This window comes from Procambarus clarkii, chromosome 36 (genome assembly GCF_040958095.1).
Source record: "Procambarus clarkii isolate CNS0578487 chromosome 36, FALCON_Pclarkii_2.0, whole genome shotgun sequence".
Taxonomy (NCBI): domain Eukaryota; kingdom Metazoa; phylum Arthropoda; class Malacostraca; order Decapoda; family Cambaridae; genus Procambarus; species Procambarus clarkii.
The window spans coordinates 12,804,154-12,827,877 of record NC_091185.1 but is presented as its reverse complement, the minus strand read 5'-3'; the positions used below and the strand labels follow the sequence as shown (position 1 = coordinate 12,827,877).

Here is a 23,724-nt window from a genome sequence, read left to right as displayed (position 1 = left end):
ATATATATATATATATATATATATATATATATATAAATATATATATATATATATATATATATAAATATATATAAATATATATATATATATATATATATATATATATATATATATATATATATATATATATATATATATATATATATATATGTCGTACCTAGTAGCCAGAACGCACTTCTCAGCCTACTATGCAAGGCCCGATTTGCCTAATAAGCCAAGTTTTCATGAATTAATTGTTTTTCGACTACCTAACCTACCTAACCTAACCTAACTTTTTCGGCTACCTAACCTAACCTAACCTATAGAGATAGGTTAGGTTAGGTAGGGTTGGTTAGGTTTGGTCATATATCTACGTTAATTTTAACTCCAATAAAAAAAAATTGACCTCATACATAATGAAATGGGTAGCTTTATCATTTCATAAGAACAAATTTAGAGAAAATATATTAATTCAGGAAAACTTGGCTTATTAGGCAAATCGGGCCTTGCAAAGTAGGCTGAGAAGTGCGTTCTGGCTACTAGGTACGACATATATATATATATATATATATATATATATATATATATATATATATATATATATATATATATATATATATATATATATATATATATATTTGTGTCTGACGTGTTAACGTAATTGTGGCGAGTGACAAGGCATTCCTGGAAGTGTCAGCCGTCCACTTAGCCGAGTAACATAAATTTCCTGGAGTATTTATCGATCCGTGAGGTCGATAATCTTTCACCTAGTTAATTAAGGCGTGCGAGATCTTCTTAGGGTTCCATTAACGTTTTGATAGCTTTGGGCTACATGTGTCAGCAGTAATTATATATAATATATATAAATTATATATATTTATATATTGTTACGGCCACTTTGGGTCGCAACCGGGTTCTTTGCATCCCAGTTATACCTGTTGGACTAAGCCTGTTGTACAATAACATAAGGAACCTCCTCAATGTATACTAATATATGTAGTTAATACTGTAGTTTGATTGGCTGCATATATATATAAATTCAATATAACCCCCCCCCTAATGTGTATGGATCGATTTGTGAGATTATTGCAGAAATACAGTCCACTTAGCATCATACCAATTGTTATCGAAATATATAAATTAACGTAAATATAAATTCTATATAAATTCATATCAATTAAATAAATATAAATCTCACAGGTCGGTTCCCACAGATGTTACCTCAACAGACCTGTTACTCTCTATAACTGGTGTTAATTACCCCTAATTAACTTGAGCAATTAATTACTGTCAACCAGACAGGAAATTAATACAGAACGTTTCATTATCTCAATCTGCCACTCACGATAGCTCTCATCAAAACAACGTGAATTCCCTTGGTGATGTTAATTACCCCTAATTAACTCTGAATCCTTAATTGAGCAATTAAAGATTCCACTAAGTCCTTGTCGCACAGTCAAGCAAGCACTGGATACAGGTACGCGGGTTACACAGCCCAGTAATATAAATATATATAATTAATGCCCAAAAAACACAATTCAATAACTCAGTAATCCCACATACTGATCTAAACACAGCACTAATAAATCACAGTAATTACAGACACAGGGTTGACGCTACTGCTCACCCCTTACCTCTGCCGGATACTGGACTCTCCTGGAATGAGATACATGGACAATGGTACATAGCATGGCATATATTGACCTATTCAAAGTAAAACCACAATGAAAATCTCTCAACTTAATACACATTAGTTCCACAGACCCAGAGTGTATTCCCTTGTGTATTTCATACACACTTTTTAACGACTTCACTGACAGCCTTTCCCCCCAGATGTTGTTGTTTGTTGTTTTAGATTTAGCTATTCGGAACGAAATGTCCATGTAGCATGGGATATGGTGATCCCGTACAAGACTGTAGTCGTTCTTATAGGTGTATCAGACATGACTGGGCTCCCTGTCACCTAACCAGGTGTTTAATAGGGCAAAGCTAGCCGGACCCGTGACTGCGAGTCAGTTTCTGAGATATCAGCACCAGTACATAGTTTTGAGTACTCACGTTAAAACTGGTCTCCTCACTTCCAGTCATCCACATTCACTCAACCACAGGGCTGCAGTACACTGAAGATTTGAAGATCACCCAACGTCCTCCACGGGGTGTGACCCAATGTTAAACACAGGGTACCAGATAAATGATCACGGCGCCGCGGCCTCGGGGTTGACACGGTGAGGGCCAGTGGTGTACCCACCAGGCGTACACAGCTGGCTTTGGATGACTCGTACATCCACACACACACATACAGCAGCCGACGGCCGAGCGGACAGCATGCTGGACACGTGATCCTGTGGTCCCGGGTTCGATACCGGGCGCCGGCATGAAACAATAGGTAGAGTTTCTTTCACCCTATGCCCCTTATTACCTAGCAGTAAATAGGTACCTGGGAGATAGTCAGCTGTCACGGGGTGTTTCCTTGCGTGTGGGTGTGGTGTGGAAAAATATATATATATTGTAGTAGTAGTAGAAACAGTTGATTGACAGTTGAGAGGCGGGCCGAAAGAGCAAAGCTCAACCCTTGCAAGCACAACTAGGTGAATACACACACTCCCACACACCACGAGTGGGATATTGCTCGTACACAGGGCGTGGTGGCGCGGCCGTAATGGCGACATGGTGTGGTGAAATTCCAATGTCCACAATGGTGGGCCGTAATTCTGTGAATAACCACAGTCACTGGAGAACCTTCCCTCATTCCACCTCGGCCAGGCATCTTAGTCATATGAACAGATGACTAAAAGATGCTGGCAATAGACACGGATTCAAGACAACAGCCCTGTTGCCTCTGTTGAACATGTGTTAAGACACTCTAATTTCTTGTCTCAACTCCTTAATTAACTTATCCACTCGTGCAAATTGGATTCTGAAACAATCACGAAGCAGGAATTGGAAAGGATTAAGAGAATTGATGATTAACTCCGCGATAATGGAGGTTGTGGTGGCCTGGCTGGCCGCCACCTCCTGGCACGTCTTGGCCAGACAACCCAGGTTTCAGAATGCCTTGAAGGAGACGTGGCAGAAACGCACCCAGCTTCTCCCTTCTGTGTTAGATTTGACCAATCACTGCGAAGTGCGGCAAACAGCCTACTTGTGCCGCTACGAATCAGGGCTCTTCCTCTCGTCACGTGACCTGGGGTTGACGTCACGGCTTACCAGCCAGCGTGGCTACAAGCCCTGAGAGCCGTTGGCTCACCCTACTGCAAACTTCCTGTAAACATTTTATATGTGAAACATCTTAAATGCTGTATCTCTACACTCCGGTGTGCTACGACGGTCATCGTGGCCTCACTGGAAAGCTGAGAGCCTAGGCTACGCATAGACTCTAAACAAGAGATGTTTCGGGGACGAGTCATGGAATCTGGTTAAGAATGACCTGTGCACTCTTGTTTATAGTGCTAGAGTGCACCTATACATTCCAACACAGTCTAGAAAGCTAGCTGGAAATTCCATCCCCTCACAATGTTAATGTGATATCTTGAGAATTTAAGGCTATTGTTATCTTGAGGCCTGTCTTAATTCCCTGTTGTTTTTACCCAAACATTTTCCCTGCCAACAAATACTTTTATTGCCTTCTTTCCTAGATCGATTGTCATAACATTATCAACTAACAGTTTAAACCCAGACAAATTCCTCCAACAAGATTCCAATTATTTGGCAACATCAACAACACCAGCCCTAGATAAATGAATTCCACCCAGAGAATACATTTGATTCTTTCTAAAGAAGTGTCCCCAGTTATTAATGAAAAATATTGCATTTGATTATATTAAAATGTTATTTTGTGTAAACGTGTCTTTCTTTCCGTTATCCTCTTTCTGAGAACTGCCCACATTATTTTGCTGTATTTAATCATTAATTGCAACTTGACACTAATTGGGATGGCTCAGGGTATCAAGACCCCATAGTCTCAAACACTAAATACAAAATTTGATGTGAGGACACATTAGTTATCCTCTAGATTGCTTATGCAGTTGAGGAACTAGTGACCCAGTGGCAGGAGCTACCTGTATGCTCGATTGGATAATAGGGCTGGCCAGAACCTCCCGTTTGGTGTGTCCACCAGTGGCCAATAGCAGTTGCATACCCAACACCCCTGACAAATAACTCATTCTCTTTGAGATTCAGTGGACCTCGGCATGTGCTCTCGATTGTTAGTTTGTTTGCTTCAACTTTCTGCAAAATGAAAACGTGTTCTTGCATGCATTTGCAGGTTGCTGCAGCAAAATATAAAACTGAAACAAAACAAACACCCTCCCATCCCTCAAAACATGCCATGTCATGTCAGCAAGGTGGACAGCTCGTCTGCTAAAAAAATCACTATTAATTTCCAATTTCTACAACCTTCTTTATGCAATATATCTGTTTCATTTCTCATCTACCTTTAACCCGATCTACCCAGAGAAGCAAATCTTTCTCCGTCTACCCATTTCTCTCGGTGCCCCAGGAGGCGTGGAGACAGTGCGGGTGTTGACCTTTAACAGGGACGGAGGGAGGCGAGGGACCACCTGGCTACAGTACGGGCAGCAGATCGCCCTCAGAGCCGACTACACCCTTTGCTTCAGGTTCAACATCATAGTGTTTCGACTTGAAACAGCCGTGGTCTACATTCTCGATGCTGAGGACTACGAGCGATTTCGTGAGTATGGGCGGCTGCTGGTTTCAGGCCGTCCCCGAAAACAAAGGCCAAAGTCCATTCCATGCACCCGCCAAACCCCCTGTTTATGAATAAAAACAGCTTTACACACGACTCTTAACTGATGAGGATCGTACATTTCCGGAACAAATGCTTGGCTGATGACTTTTGTCCGAACCACAACACTGTGAATGCTTTACCCACGAACTTCAAATACAAATAATCGCTAACAGAACCTAAACACCTAAACTAACCTAACCAGTGCCTAATAAGCAGAGTATGCTAATATATAAAAATATTAATTTATATTTGAAAAAATCCTATTTTGAATGAACATGTTAAAATTGATGAATGCGTCTTTGGGGTCAACCGCTAGATGGAATGGACTTGGTCTGAGAACGGGTTGCAGGCTTACAACGGGGGCTGGGGAGTATTTTAAATGCTAGGGATACTACCTTAGGCGTTTCTCTTGATAATTACTTACCTGTAATACTGCTCTAAAACTATTTTTTTTCAAAATTATCTTGAAATCAATGACGTTACTATATTATAAGTTATATCCATCAATCCTTTGCCCAATGAGTGCTATCTACACTACATACACATTGACAAATGTGGCACTTATTCTTCCTGCCCCAAGGAGAGGCTACCCTACATAGTCTCACTACTTTATCTGTCATGTTGGTAAACACATACTTGATGACTTGAAGCGTTGGTTAATTAATGATGATTTAATAGATGCTGATAATAAGCCTCTCTTGACGACACATATCATCCAACTGTTGGGTAAACTATTGGGTATTATGTCATGATGATTAATACTAACAGCGTAATTACTTAATCATTGAATGCTGTTACGTAATTCAATATGGCAAATTTGTGGTGTGTATAATGAGCCTTCTTCTTCCCCTGCTGGATCCCTAACCGTCAGGAACCCAATCCTTCTCCTGCTGGATCCATAACAAGCAAGTACCCACCCATCCTACTTCTCGCTCCCTGCCTTTCCCCCCGCCTTGATCCCTTCCCTTCACCTGTTGGAAATTTCCAACACCCAAATACTAACCCCTAGTGCAGTATTATAAATTTATTTTACTCAGGAATATAATTTACTAATACTACTAAGTTGTAGTGTAGCAATAATAAATTCATTAAACTGAGGCGTAGAAGCGCCAGATTCTTCCTAGAAATTATGGCGACGGTTGCGTCAGCTACCCAGCCAGGAAGAATAATTTCCACACTTTCATGAATAGGATTAAATCCAGTCTAGCATTGTATTATTTATTAAGGAGTATCGATTAGTAATAGATTCATTCTTAGTTAACAAATTACATAATTGTTTATTGGAATTAGATTTATACAGCTGCGATCAACTAATTCAGTAAACAAAATAATGAACTGAATTTTCACTATGAATATCTCTCGTCCATCTAACGTCACTTAGATTAAAGGATTTGCATGGTGAGAGTTAATCTGTTGTTATAAAACGCACGTTATTATGATGTAACTTAACGTCAGTAATGTCTCCATCCATTCGGAAACTTGAATAAAATATCACGAATTAGTTCCGAAGTTCCAGCATTTGACGCTAGGTGTCGCATGAGTCACTAGCGAGGAGACGGCAGAGATAGACGCCATTACAATCTACTGTCCTGGAGCTGATCCTTATTATCAGCCATACTCTGGTCGATAATAGATTATCGATCCTTATTATCGACCATTCGACAGCTTCCATAAATAAGTTTACGGACACCGCGACCGGCAAGGGTGAGTACCACATTCATATTAATTTGTCCGTTTTTTATGTTTATGCTGGTTTGGTTTATGTCTTTCCTCCAGTGCTGTCGTTATACAGCATGGAGTGTAATACCTCCCCCCCCCGTCCCCCCGTGTTTGTAAATTTGACCCCCAATCCACTCGGATAACGTGAGTAAATGAACTTATATTACTCTGAAGTGGAAATTACATATGGTTACTCTTTCAGCGTGGAGCTAACTTCAAGGGAGACGAAATTCCACCAGTACAGTCACATGTCGATAGAGATATCAACTCAGACAGGATTAAACGGGTCATAGTTGCTGGACGCATTCTACGTTCAACTTTGGCAACTGAGCCGTTATTTGTTCCATACTGTAGTTAGAAATTTAACCCATGTCTTATTGATTTCTAATGATTTATGAACATGTTGTTTTAAAATTATTGATATATTAACATTATAGAATTTAACCCTCCCCCCCCCCAAAAAAAAAAAAAGATGTGTAAGGGATTAGCTCTAAATTTAATAAAAGTTTTACAATCCATTTCTCTAAATTAATTTTAAATCTATTATTGAAATTATTATTGAAAGTCATAGATCACTGGTTCTCTGAGTCCATACTAATTTTATGGTTCTCCTATCCTTTGAATCTTATTATATGTTAGAGTGAATTCCCCCACATCACCTGCTGGCTCCCTCCATATCCCTCCGCCTTGATGCCTTCCCTCCACCTACTGGCTCCCTCTCTTTCCTTCATTCTCCCTCCCAATCTCTCCCTGTTAATGTCTCCCTCCCGCCCCTCAGCTATCTCCGTCGATGTGTATTTCGAGAGGATCCGTCCCAAGTATGGAGGATTCGCTGTGTTCCACGCTCTGTCCTCCAACTTGGCTACCAACAAGTGGTACCATTACTGTCACGTGAGTACTCTCGGGGTCACTCTAGAACGACTACCATTAATTGTTGGGACACTCCTTGTCAGAGCATCCAGTCACTTGCGACCAGCGAGTGCTAATAACCACACCCACAACCTCTAACTGCTGTGTGGTAATAACCACAACCACAACCTCTAACTGCTATGTGGTAATAAAGGCATACGCTAAACTCTCGACCTGTTGTGACGATCATATAACTACTTCTACCACACTGACTGTAGTATAGGGAACATACTCAACCTGAGTACACGTAGCCTACACACTCACCAGAGTACACGTAGCCTACACACTCACCAGAGTACACGTAGCCTACACACTCACCATAGTACACGTAGCCTACACACTCACCAGAGTACACGTAGCCTACACACTCACCAGAGTACACGTAGCCTACACACTCATCAGAGTTCACGTAGCCTACACACTCACCAGAGTACACGTAGCCTACACACTCACCAGAGTACACGTAGCCTACACACTCACCAGAGTACACGTAGCCTACACACTCACCAGAGTACACGTAGCCTACACACTCACCATAGTACACGTATCCTACACACTCACCAGAGTACACGTAGCCTACACACTCATCAGAGTACACGTAGCCTACACCCTCACCAGAGCCACCCATGTGACCTCACAGTATCGAACAGAATTAGTTGTTGTTCAGAAGGGGCAAGCGTCCTATGCAAGTCTTCTAGGTCCGGCCTGGTCCTGCTAATATTATAGGTCTCTGTTGTCTCCTGCACACAAAATGCCACTTTTGAATAGAATGTCAATAACAGCCATGATTTTTTTGTGTAATATGCACTATAGGTATCGTAAATCTTATTTACGATGAAAAATATTATTTAAGATGAAATAATCTGGCATCACTTGATCAGTCCTAATTAATTTTATCCATTATGATCATCAGTAAGTAATCAAATGTCCTAACTCAAGTACTATAGTAATCATCAAGCTTAATGCTCATTTTTACATATGTAAATATGTGCACTCTATAATAATTTGTGAGTATGTACACATATGTAAGTCACTACAAGAATGTGTATATCTGAGCCAAATAATATATCACTGGCGAGTGCTATAACAAAAATATTTATTATAATAATGGCATTCCATAGCAATAAATCAAATTCACATTGAAATCACAATAACCTGATGCATCAATGATAAAATCTGTAGGTCCCACGAGGAGGATTCGAACCTGCTCACTTGGTTGTCTCAAGACACCCGCCCAAGACCACTACACAATGACTTGGTAAAAGTTCTAGATCTCGTGATTTCACTGAATCCTCTCGACCGGGAGCCGGTCGGCCGAGCGAACAGCACGCTGGACTTGTGATCCTGTGGTCCTGGGTTCGATCCCAGTCGCCGGCGAGAAACATTGGGCAGAGTTTCTTTCACCCTGTGCTCCTGTTACCTAGCAGTAAAATAGGGACCTGGGTGTTAGTCAGCTGTCACGGGCTGCTTCCTTGGGGGTGGAGGCCTGGTCGAGGACCGGGCCGCGGGGAGGTTATCTTGAGATGATTTCGGGGCTTTTTAGTGTCCCCGCGGCCCGGTCCTCGACCAGGCCTCCACCCCCAGGAAGCAGCCCGTGACAGCTGACTAACTCCCAGGTACCTATTTACTGCTAGGTAACAGGGGCATTTAGGGTGAAAGAAACTTTGCCCATTTGTTTCTGCCTCGTGCGGGAATCGAACCCGCGCCACAGAATTACGAGTCCTGCGCGCTATCCACCAGGCTACGAGGCCCCATTTACACTAAAGCCCCGAAATAATCTCAAGAAAACCTCTGTGTCTTGTTGCTCCTATTAAAAGACAGTCAGGGTTTCACGCATTGCCCCGCACAAAGTCTGGCTGTGGTCCAGTAGTGCCACCTCCAACACTTCTCCTCAAATGCACAAGCAAATCACATTTGAGGAGAAGTGTTGGAGGTGACAATACTGGACCACCGCCAACGTTCTTGGGGACAATGGCGGTGACAATACTGGACCACCGCCAACGTTCGTGGGGACAACGGCGGTGACAATACTGGACCACCGCCAACGTTCTTGGGGACAATGGCGGTGACAATACTGGACCACCACCAACGTTCTTGGGGACAATGGTGGTGACAATACTGGACCACCGCCAACGTTCATGGGGACAATGGTGGTGACAATACTGGACCACCGCCAACGTTCATGGGGACAATGGTGGTGACAATACTGGACCACCGCCAACGTTCGTGGGGAACAATGGCGGTGACAATACTGGACCACCGCCAACGTTCGTGGGGAACAATTCGTGAAACCCTGACTGGTTTCAATAGAAGCCACTGGACATGGAGAGGATTCAGTGAAATCCCGAATTGTATTACTTTTACCATGTCATGGTGGTGGTCTCGTGCGGGTGTCTTGAGACAACAAAGTGAGCAGGTTCGACTCCTACATGGGACCTACTGATTATCGCAATCGGTCAAAGTTAATTTGGCAATCGTCAACACGTGAAATAAAAATAATATTAATAATACACACATAAATCACAGTAACGTGATATATCATTGAGAAAATCCACAGGAGCCGTGATGACGCTTGGAACTAATGTGCTGGGTGTTCCCAGACACACATTAGACACACGCATAAATTCGAATCCTTATCACGCATTCTGTGGATTTTCTCTATAATAATAATCGTACTGCGCAATATTCACAAACGTCTCACCATTCACATTCAGTCACTGACACTATCATACCATAAACTCTTTCAGAAGAAAACAGACAAATAAGTAATATATAAATTTCTCTATATGAATTAGGGTGTCGTTTGTCTTGTCTATCAAATGTGACTCACAATACTCTGTTAATATACAGCCAAGTAATCTTACGTCACCAAGAAATTAAGCAAACATAAACAAATAAAATTAATTGGTAAGATATGTCATTGACTTTTCATGGGGCTGCTTGACACTATCAGCTCTATCACATCATGTCTCCACTTTAACAATACATACTGCAGAGGCAACACTTACTCGTGGTCCCACCGTCAGCAGCAGACTGTCTTACTCTCTTGGGTCAGGTCTCTCTTGTAAACTGGATTGTATAATTACTGTTCAAGCACAGGACTAATACATGACCTTACCTGGGATCAATAGTCCTTTCTATTGAACGATGTTACCGGTGTTGAACACACATGTAATGTCGCTGATCTGGGTCTAACAGGCTGATCTCGTCGCACGTAATTGGCAGCTTATCGATGGAATATGAACTGAATTCCCTGAGGACTACCTAGATTCCTCGAACAAAAACATCACTTGCAGGTACTGGTGTTAGTACTGTGTAATTACTCATTCATGTTTGATAAAAGTAGTTACTTTGTAAATCTGTGCAGCATCAACTAACTTGGCAAAATTATTAGGAATTAACTAGTTCTTAATAATTATTGCCCCTGATGGTGTCGGTACTGCGTGTAACACAGTACCCAGGTGCCACACATTACCCAGGTGCCACACAGTACCCAGGTGCCACACAGTACCCAGGTGCCACACAGTACCCAGGTGCCACACATTACCCAGGAGACACACAGTACCTAGGTGCACACAGTACCTAGGTGCACACAGTACCTAGGTGCCACACATTACTCAGGTGCCACACATTACCCAGATGCCACACATTACGCAGGTGCCACACAGTACGCAGGTGCCACACATTACCCAGGTGCCACAGAGTACTCAGGAGCCACACATTACCCAGGTGCCACAGATTACCCAGATGCCACACATTACCCAAGTGACACACATTACCCAGGTGCCACACATTACCCAGGTGTCACACATTACCCAGATGCCACACATTACCCAGGTGTCACACATTACCCAGGTGCCACAGATTACCCAAGTGACACACATTACCCAGGTGCCACACATTACCCAGGTGCCACACATTACCCAGGTGCCACACATTACCCAGGTGACACACATTACCCAGATGCCACACATTACCCAAGTGACACACATTACCCAGGTGCCACACATTACCCAGGTGCCACACATTACCCAGGTACCACACATTACCCAGGTGCCACACATTACCCAGGTGCCACATATTACCCAGGTGCCACACATTACCCAGGTGCCACACATTACCTACGTGCCACACATTACCCAGGTGCCACACATTACCCAGGTGCCACACAGTACTCAGGTGCCACACAGTACTCAGGAGCCACACATTACCAAGGTGCCACACATTTCCCAGGTGCCACATAGTAACAACCAGGTTCCACACAGTATTCATTAGCCGCACAGTTCCCAGGTGCCTTACAGTACACAGGTGCCACGCAGTTCCAAGGTGCTGCAAAGTACCCAGATACCACACAGTACCCTGGTGGCACATTACCCAGGTGCCACACACAACCTAGGTGCCACACAGTTCCAAGGTGTCGCACTGTACCCCGGTGCTAAACATTACCAAGGTGCTACACAGTACACAGTTCCACGGTGCCACACAGTACCCAGGTGTAACAGTACAAAGATGTCACACAGTTCCAAGGTGCCGCAGAGTACCCAGGTGCCACACAGTACCAAGGTGCCCCAGAGTTCCAAGGTGTCACACATATCCCAGGTGCCACACAGTTGTCAGGTGCCACACATTACCCAGGTGCCACACTGTTCTCAGGTGCCACACATTACACAGGTGCCACACAGTTCTCAGGTGCCACACAGTACCCAGGTGCCACACATTACACAGGTGTCACACAGTACCCAGGTGCCACACACTTCTCAGGTGACACACATTAACCAGATGCCACACATTTCTCAGGTGCCACACATTACCCAGGTGCCACACAGTTCTCAGGGGCCACGCAGTACCCTGGTGCCACACATTACCCAAGTGCCACACAGTAACCAGGTGCCACACATTACCCAAGTGCCACACAGTAACCAGGTGCCACACATTACCCATGTGCCACACAGTAACCAGGTGCCACACATTACCCCGGTACCACACAGTACCCAGGTGCCACACATTACCCAGGTGCCACACAGTACCCTGGTGCCCCACAGTACTCAGGTGGAAACACAGTACTCAGGAGCCACAAACATTACCCAGGTGCCACACATTTCCCAGGTGCCACACATTACCCAGGTGCTACACATTACCCAAGTGCCAAACATTACCCAGTTTCCACACATTACCCAGGCGACACACATTACCCAGGTGCCACACATTACCCAGTTGCCTCACATTACCCAGTTGCCACACATTACCCAGGTGCCACACAGTACTCAGGTGCCACACATTACCCTGGTGCCACACATTACCCAGGTGCCGCACATTACCCAGGTGCCACACATTACCCAGGTGCCACAAAGAACCCTGGTGCCACACATCTCCCAGGTGCCACACAGTTCTCAGGTGCCACACATTACCCAGGTGCCACCCATTACCCAGGTGCCTTGCACTACCCAGGTGCCACACATTTCCCAGGTGCCACACATTACCCAGGTGCCACACATTACCCAGGTGCCACACATTACCCAGGTGCCACACATTACCCAGGTGCGACACATTACCCAGGTGCCACACGTTACCCAGGTGCCACACAGTACCCAGGTGCCACACATGACGCAGGTGCCACACATTACCCAGGTGCCACACATTTCCCAGGTGCCACACATTTCCCAGGTGCGACACATTACCCAGGTGCCACACATTACCCAGGAGCCACACATTACCCAAATGACACATTACCCAGGTGCCACACGTTACCCAGGTGCCACACAGTACCCAGGTGCCACACACTACGCAGGTGCCACACATTTCCCAGGTGCCACACATTACCCAGGTGCCACACATTACCCAGGTGCCACACATTACCCAGGTGCCACACATTACCATGTTGCCACACATTACGCAGGTGCCACACATTACCCAGGTGCCACACAGTACTCAGGTGCCACACATTACCCTGTTGCCACTAATTACCCAGGTGACACACTATACCCTGGGGCCACACATTACTCAGGTGCCACACATTACCCAGGTGCCACACATTACCCAGGTGCCACACATTACCCAGGTTCCACACATTACCCAGGTGCCACACAGTACCCAAGTGGCACACATTATCCAGGTGCCACACATTACCCAGGTGCCACATAGTGCCCAGGTGCCACACAGTACCCAAGTGGCACACATTTCCCACGTGCCACACATTACCCAGGTGCCACATAGTACCCAGGTGCCACACATTACCCAGGTGCCACACATTACCCAGGTGCCACACAGTACCCAGGGGCCACACATTACCCAGGTGCCACACATTACCCAGGTGCCACACAGTACCCAGGGGCCACACATTACCCAGAGGCCACACATTACCCAGGTGCGACACATTACGCAGGTGTCACACATTACCCAGGTGCCACACAGTACCCAAGTGGCACACATTACCCAGGTGCCATTCAGTACCCAGGTGCCACACATTACCCAGGTGCCAGACATTACCCAGGTGTCACTTAGTACCCAGGTGCCACACATTACCCAGGTGCCACACATTACCCAGGTGCCACACAGTACCCAGGGGCCACACATTACCCAGGTGCCACACATTACCCAGGTGCCACACAGTACCCAGGGGCCACACATTACCCAGAGGCCACACATTACCCAGGTGCGACACATTACCCAGGTGTCACACATTACCCAGGTGCCACACAGTACCCAAGTGGCACACATTACGCAGGTGCCAAAGTACCCAGGTGCCACACATTACCCAGGTGCCACACATTACCCAGGTGCCACACATTACCCAGGTGCCACACATTTCCCAGGTGCCACACATTACCCAGGTGCCACACATTTCCCAGGTGCTACACATTACCTAGGTGTAACACAATACCCAAGTGCCAAACATTACCCAGGTGCCACACATTTCCCAGGTGCTACACATTACCTAGGTGCCACACATTACGCAGGTGACACACATTACCCAGGTGCCACACAGTACCCAGTTGCCGCACATTACCCAGGTGCCACACATTACCCAGCTGCCACAAAGTACCCTGGTGCCACACATTTCCCAGGTGCCACACAGTTCTCAAGTGCCACACATTACCCAGGTGCCCACATTACTCAGGTGCCACACATTTCCCACGTGCCACACATTACCCAGGTGCCACACAGAACTCAGGTGCCACACAGTACTCAGGAGCCACACATTACCCAGGTGCCAAACATTACCCAGTTGCCACACATTACCCAGGTGACACACATTACCCAGTTGCCACACATTACCCAGTTGCCACACAGTACCCAGGTCCCACACAGTACCCAGGTGCCACACATTACCCAGGTGACACACATTACCCAGGTGCCACACAGTACTCAGGTGCCACACATTACCCAGGTGACACACATTACCCAGGTGCCACACATTACCCAGGTGCCACACATTTCCCACGTGCCACACATTACCCAGGTGCCACATAGTACCCAGGTGCCACACATTACCCAGGTGCCACACATTACCCAGGTGCCACACATTACCCAGGTGTCACACAGTACCCAGGGGCCACACATTACCCAGGTGCCACACATTATCCAGGTGTCACACAGTACCCAGAGGCCACACATTACCCAGGTGCGACACATTACCCAGGTGTCACACATTACCCAGGTGCCACACAGTATCCTAGTGGGACACATTACCCAGGTGCCATTCAGTACCCAGGTGCCACACATTACCCAGGTGCCACACATTACCCAGGTGTCACACAGTACCCAGGTGCCACACAGTACTCAGGAGCCACACATTACCCAGGTGACACACATTACCCAGGTGCCACACATTACCCAGGTGCCACACATTACTCAGGTGTCACACAGTACCCAGGTGCCACACAGTACTCAGGAGCCACACATTACCCAGGTGCCACACATTTCCCAGATGCCACACAGTACCCAAGTGGCACACATTACCCAGGTGCCATTCAGTACCCAGGTGCCACACATTACCCAGGTGCCACACATTACCCAGGTGCCACACATTACCCAAGTGACACACATTACCTAGGTGCCACACAATACCCAAGTGCCAAACATTACCCAGTTGCCAAACATTACGCAGGTGACACACATTACCCAGGTGCCACACAGTACTCAGGTGCCACACATTACCCAGGTGCCACAAAGTACCCTGGTGCCACACATTTCCCAGGTGCCACACAGTTCTCAAGTGCCACACATTACCCAGGTGCCACACATTACCCAGGTGCCACACATTTCCCAGGTGCCACACAGAACTCAGGTGCCACACAGTACTCAGGAGCCACACATTACCCAGGTGCCACACATTTCCCAGCTGCCACACATTACCCAGGTGCCACACATTACCCAGGTGCCACACATTACCCAGGTGCCACACATTTCCCAAGTGCTACACATTACCCAGGGGCCACACATTACCCAGGTGCCAAACATTACCCAGTTGCCACACATTACCCAGGTGCCACACAGTACTCAGGTGCCACACATTACCCAGGTGACACACATTACCCAGGTGGCACTCAGTACTCAGGTGCCACACATTACCCAGGTGGCACACAGTACTTAGGTGTCACACAGTACCCAGGTGCCACACAGTTCCCAAGTGCCACACATTACCCAGGTGCCTTTCATTACCCAGGTGGCACACATTACCCAGGTGGCACACATTACATATGTGGCACACATTACCCAGGTGCCACAGAGTACCCAGGTGCCACACAGTACCCAGGTGCCACACAGTACCCAGGTGTCACACCTTGCCTAAGTGCCACACATTTCCTAGGTGTCACACAGTACCCAGGTGCCACATATTACCCCAGGTGCCACACATTACCCAGGTGTCAAACATTTCACAGGTGCCATACATTTCCTCGGTGCCACACAGTACCCAGGTATCACACAGTACCCAGGTGCCACACATTACCCAGGTGCCACACATTTCCTCGGTGCCACACATTACCCAGGTGCCACACATTACCCCAGGTGCCACACATTACTCAGGTGCCACACATTACCCAGGTGCCACACATTACCCAGGTGCCACTCGTTACCCAGGTGCCACTCATTTCCTCGGTGCCACACAGTACCCAGTGGCCACACATTACCCAGGTGCCACTCATTACCCAGGTGTCACACATTCCCCAGGTGCCACACATTTCTCAGGTGCCACACATTACCCAGGTGCCACACATTACCCAGGTGCTACACATTACCCAGGTGCCACACATTACCCAGGTGCCACACATTACCCAGGTGCCACTAATTACCCAGGTGCCACTAATTACCCAGGTGGCACACATTACTCAGGTGTCACACAGTACCCAAGTGCCACACATTACCCAGGTGCCACACATTATCCAGGTGCCACATATTACCCAGGTGTGACACAGTACCCAGGTGCCACACATTACCCAGGTGCCACACATTACCCAGGTGCCACACATTACCCAGGTGCCACACATTACTTAGGTGCTACACATTACCCAGGTGCCACACATTACCCAGGTGCCACACATTACGCAGGTGCCAAACAGTACCCTGGTGCCACACATTACCCAGTTGTCACACTGTACCCAGGTGCCACACAGTACCCAGTTTCTACACAGTACTCAAGTGCCACACAGGACCCAGATGGTACATAGTACCCAAGAGCCACACAGTACCTAGGTGCCACACAGTTCCTAGGTGCTGCACAGTAACCAGGTGCCACACAGTACACAGGTGCCACGCAGTACCCAGGTGCCATACAGTTCCAAGGTGCCACACAGTTCCCAGGTGCTGCACAGACTACCCAGGTGCCACACTGTACCAGGTGCCACACTGTACGCAGGTGCCACACTGTACCCAGGTGCCACACTGTACCCAGGTGCCACACTGTACCCAGGTGCCACACTGTACCCAGGTACCACACAGTACCCAGGTGCCACACTGTACCCAGGTGCCACACTGTACCCAGGTGCCACACTGTTCCCAGGTGCTGCACAGTACCCTGGTGCTACACAGTACCCAGGTGCCACATAGTACCCAGGTGCCACACAGTTCCAAGGTGCTGCACTTAACACTGGTGCTACACATTTCCAAGGTGCCGCACTGTACCCAGGTGCCACACAATACCAAGGTGCCACAGAGTTCCAAGGTGTCACACATTTCCCAGGCGCCACACAGTAGTCATGTGCCACACATTACCCAGGTGCCACACATTACCCAAGTGCCAGACATTACCCAGGTGGCACACATTACTTAGGTGCTACACATTACCCAGGTGCCACACAGTTCTCAGGTGCCACACATTACACAGGTGCCACACAGTACCTAGGGGCCACACATTACCCAGGTGCTACACATTACCCAGGTGCCACACATTACCCAGGTGCCACACATTACCCAGGTGCCACACATTACCCAGGTGCCACTAATTACCCAGGTGCCACTAATTACCCAGGTGGCACACATTACTCAGGAGTCACACAGTACCCAAGTGCCACACATTACCCAGGTGCCACATATTACCCAGGTGTGACACAGTACCCAGGTGCCACACATTACCCAGGTGCCACACATTACCCAGGTGCCACTAATTACCCAGGTGCCACTAAGTACCCAGGTGGCACACATTACTCAGGTGTCACACAGTACCCAAGTGCCACACATTACGCAGGTGCCACACATTATCCAGGTGCCACATATTACCCAGGTGTGACACAGTACCCAGGTGCCACACATTACCCAGGTGCCACACATTACCCAGGTGCCACACATTACACAGGTGCCACACATTACTTAGGTGCTACACATTACCCAGGTGCCACACATTACCCAGGTGCCACACATTACGCAGGTGCCAAACAGTACCCTGGTGCCACACATTACCCAGTTGTCACACTGTACCCAGGTGCCACACAGTACCCAGGTTCTACACAGTACTCAAGTGCCACACAGGACCCAGATGGTACATAGTACCCAAGAGCCACACAGTACCTAGGTGCCACACAGTTCCTAGGTGCTGCACAGTAACCAGGTGCCACACAGTACACAGGTGCCACACAGTACCCAGGTGCCACACAGTTCCCAGGTGCTGCACAGACTACCCAGGTGCCACACTGTACCGGGTGCCACACTGTACGCAGGTGCCACACTGTACCCAGGTGCCACACTGTACCCAGGTGCCACACTGTACCCAGGTGCCACACTGTACCCAGGTACCACACAGTACCCAGGTGCCACACTGTACCCAGGTGCCACACTGTACCCAGGTGCCACACAGTTCCCAGGTGCTGCACAGTACCCTGGTGCTACACAGTACACAGGTGCCACATAGTACCCAGGTGCCACACAGTTCCAAGGTGCTGCACTTAACACTGGTGCTACACATTTCCATGGTGCCGCACTGTACCCAGGTGCCACACAATACCAAGGTGCCACAGAGTTCCAAGGTGTCACACATTTCCCAAGCGCCACACAGTAGTCATGTGCCACACAGTACCTAGGGGCCACACATTACCCAGGTGCTACACATTACCCAGGTGCCACACATTACCCAGGTGCCACACATTACCCAGGTGCCACACATTACCCAGGTGCCACTAATTACCCAGGTGCCACTAATTACCCAGGTGGCACACATTACTCAGGTGTCACACAGTACCCAAGTGCCATACATTACCCTGGTGCCACACATTATCCAGGTGCCACATATTACCCAGGTGTGACACAGTACCCAGGTGCCACACATTACCCAGGTGCCACACATTACCCAGGTGCCACACATTACCCAGGTGCCACACATTACCCAGGTGCCACACATTACTTAGGTGCTACACATTACCCAGGTGCCACACATTACCCAGGTGCCACACATTACGCAGGTGCCACACAGTACCCTGGTGCCACACATTACCCAGTTGTCACACTGTACCCAGGTGCCACACAGTACCCTGGTTCTACACAGTACTCAAGTGCCACACAGGACCCAGATGGTACATAGTGCCCAAGAGCCACACAGTACCTAGGTGCCACACAGTTCCTAGGTGCTGCACAGTAACCAGGTGCCACACAGTACACAGGTGCCACGCAGTACCCAGGTGCCATACAGTTCCAAGGTGCCACACAGTTCCCAGGTGCTGCACAGACTACCCAGGTGCCACACTGTACCAGGTGCCACACTGTACGCAGGTGCCACACTGTACCCAGGTGCCACACTGTACCCAGGTGCCACACTGTACCCAGGTGCCACACTGTACCCAGGTACCACACAGTACCCAGGTGCCACACTGTACCCAGGTGCCACACTGTACCCAGGTGCCACACAGTTCCCAGGTGCTGCACAGTACCCTGGTGCTACACAGTACCCAGGTGCCACATAGTACCCAGGTGCCACACAGTTCCAAGGTGCTGCACTTAACACTGGTGCTACACATTTCCAAGGTGCCGCACTGTACCCAGGTGCCACACAATACCAAGGTGCCACAGAGTTCCAAGGTGTCACACATTTCCCAGGCGCCACACAGTAGTCATGTGCCACACATTACCCAGGTGCCACACATTACCCAAGTGCCAGACATTACCCAGGTGGCACACATTACTTAGGTGCTACACATTACCCAGGTGCCACACAGTTCTCAGGTGCCACACATTACACAGGTGCCACACAGTACCTAGGGGCCACACATTACCCAGGTGCTACACATTACCCAGGTGCCACACATTACCCAGGTGCCACACATTACCCAGGTGCCACACATTACCCAGGTGCCACTAATTACCCAGGTGCCACTAATTACCCAGGTGGCACACATTACTCAGGAGTCACACAGTACCCAAGTGCCACACATTACCCAGGTGCCACATATTACCCAGGTGTGACACAGTACCCAGGTGCCACACATTACCCAGGTGCCACACATTACCCAGGTGCCACTAATTACCCAGGTGCCACTAATTACCCAGGTGGCACACATTACTCAGGTGTCACACAGTACCCAAGTGCCACACATTACGCAGGTGCCACACATTATCCAGGTGCCACATATTACCCAGGTGTGACACAGTACCCAGGTGCCACACATTACCCAGGTGCCACACATTACCCAGGTGCCACACATTACACAGGTGCCACACATTACTTAGGTGCTACACATTACCCAGGTGCCACACATTACCCAGGTGCCACACATTACGCAGGTGCCAAACAGTACCCTGGTGCCACACATTACCCAGTTGTCACACTGTACCCAGGTGCCACACAGTACCCAGGTTCTACACAGTACTCAAGTGCCACACAGGACCCAGATGGTACATAGTACCCAAGAGCCACACAGTACCTAGGTGCCACACAGTTCCTAGGTGCTGCACAGTAACCAGGTGCCACACAGTACACAGGTGCCACACAGTACCCAGGTGCCACACAGTTCCCAGGTGCTGCACAGACTACCCAGGTGCCACACTGTACCAGGTGCCACACTGTACGCAGGTGCCACACTGTACCCAGGTGCCACACTGTACCCAGGTGCCACACTGTACCCAGGTGCCACACTGTACCCAGGTACCACACAGTACCCAGGTGCCACACTGTACCCAGGTGCCACACTGTACCCAGGTGCCACACAGTTCCCAGGTGCTGCACAGTACCCTGGTGCTACACAGTACCCAGGTGCCACATAGTACCCAGGTGCCACACAGTTCCAAGGTGCTGCACTTAACACTGGTGCTACACATTTCCAAGGTGCCGCACTGTACCCAGGTGCCACACAATACCAAGGTGCCACAGAGTTCCAAGGTGTCACACATTTCCCAGGCTCCACACAGTAGTCATGTGCCACACAGTACCTAGGGGCCACACATTACCCAGGTGCTACACATTACCCAGGTGCCACACATTACCCAGGTGCCACACATTACCCAGGTGCCACACATTACCCAGGTGCCACTAATTACCCAGGTGCCACTAATTACCCAGGTGGCACACATTACTCAGGTGTCACACAGTACCCAAGTGCCATACATTACCCTGGTGCCACACATTATCCAGGTGCCACATATTACCCAGGTGTGACACAGTACCCAGGTGCCACACATTACCCAGGTGCCACACATTACCCAGGTGCCACACATTACCCAGGTGCCACACATTACCCAGGTGCCACACATTACTTAGGTGCTACACATTACCCAGGTGCCACACATTACCCAGGTGCCACACATTACGCAGGTGCCACACAGTACCCTGGTGCCACACATTACCCAGTTGTCACACTGTACCCAGGTGCCACACAGTACCCTGGTTCTACACAGTACTCAAGTGCCACACAGGACCCAGATGGTACATAGTACCCAAGAGCCACACAGTACCTAGGTGCCACACAGTTCCTAGGTGCTGCACAGTAACCAGGTGCCACACAGTACACAGGTGCCACACAGTACCAAGGTGCCATACAGTTCCAAGGTGCCACACAGTTCCCAGGTGCTGCACAGACTACCCAGGTGCCACACTGTACCAGGTGCCACACTGTACGCAGGTGCCACACAGTTCCCAGGTGCTGCACAGTACCCAGGTACCACACAGTACCCAGGTGCCACACTGTACCCAGGTGCCACACTGTACCCAGGTGCCACACAGTTCCCAGGTGCTGCACAGTACCCTGGTGCTACACAGTACCCAGGTGCCATATAGTACCCAGGTGCCACACAGTTCCAAGGTGTCGCACTGTACACTGGTGCTACACATTTCCAAGGTGCCGCACTGTACCCAGGTGCCACACAATACCAAGGTGCCACAGAGTTCCAAGGTGTCACACATTTCCCAGGCGCCACACAGTAGTCATGTGCCACACATTACCCAGGTGCCACACATTACCCAAGTGCCACACATTACCCAGGTGGCACACATTACTTAGGTGCTACACATTACCCAGGTGCCACACAGTTCTCAGGTGCCACACATTACACAGGTGCCACACAGTACCTAGGGGCCACACATTACCCAGGTGCCACACATTACCCAGGTGCCACACATTTCTCAGGTGCCACACATTACCAAGGTGCCACACAGTTCTCAGGTGCCACACAGTACCCAGGTGCCACAGAATACACAGGTGCCACACAGTACCTAGGTGCCACGCATTACCAAGGTGCCACACATTAACCAGGTATCACACATTTCTCAGGTGCCACACATTGTCCAGGTGCCATACAGTTCTCAGGTGCCACATATTAACCAGGTGCCACACAATTCTCAGGTGCCACACATTATCCAGGTGCCACACAGTTCTCAGGTGCCACACAGTACCCAGGTGCCACACATTATCCAGGTGCCACACATTACCCAGGTGCCACACAGTACCCAGGTGCAACACAGTACTCAGGAGCCACAAACATTACCCAGGTGCCACACATTACCAAGGTGCCACACATTTCCCAAGTGCCACACATTACCCAGTTGCCACACATTACCCAGGTGCCACACATTACCCAGGTGCCACACATTTCTCAGGTGCCACACATTACCAAGGTGCCACACATTTCCCAAATGCCACACAATACCCAGTTGCCACACATTACCCAGGTGCCACACATTACCCAGATGCCACACATTACCCAAGTGACACACATTACCCAGGTGCCACACATTACCCAGGTGCCACACATTACCCAGGTGCCACACATTACCCAGGTGACACACATTACCCAGATGCCACACATTACCCAAGTGACACACATTACCCAGGTGCCACACATTACCCAGGTGCCACACATTACCCAAATACCACACATTACCCAGGTGCCACACATTACCCAGGTGCCACATATTACCCAGCTGCCACACATTACCCAGGTGCCACACATTACCTACGTGCCACACATTACCCAGGTGCCACACATTACCCAGGTGCCACACAGTACTCAGGTGCCACACAGTACTCAGGAGCCACACATTACCAAGGTGCCACACATTTCCCAGGTGCCACATAGTAACAACCAGGTTTCACACAGTATTCATTAGCCGCACAGTTCCCAGGTGCCTTACAGTACACAGGTGCCACGCAGTTCCAAGGTGCTGCAAAGTACCCAGATACCACACAGTACCCTGGTGGCACATTACCCACGTGCCACACACAACCTAGGTGCCACACAGTTCCAAGGTGTCGCACTGTACCCCGGTGCTAAACATTACCAAGGTGCTACACAGAACACAGTTCCAAGGTGCCGCACAGTACCCAGGTGCCACACAGTACCAAGGTGCCCCAGAGTTCCAAGGTGTCACACATTTTCCAGGTGCCACACAGTTGTCAGGTGCCACACATTACCCAGGTGCCACACTGTTCTCAGGTGCCACACATTACACAGGT

At 48.6% G+C, this 23,724-nt stretch overlaps 1 protein-coding gene across 1 annotated transcript in view; it reads left to right on the top strand.

The window, feature by feature from the left end:
* The window catches only part of LOC123756207 (uncharacterized), a 376,309-nt gene that overhangs the window by 53,980 nt on the left and 298,605 nt on the right, over positions 1–23,724 (top strand). Inside the window, exons 3-4 of the mRNA XM_069336649.1 lie at positions 4,478–4,669; positions 7,224–7,336. Coding sequence (XP_069192750.1) covers positions 4,478–4,669; positions 7,224–7,336 — 305 coding nt within the window. The remainder of the gene's footprint in view (positions 1–4,477; positions 4,670–7,223; positions 7,337–23,724) is intronic.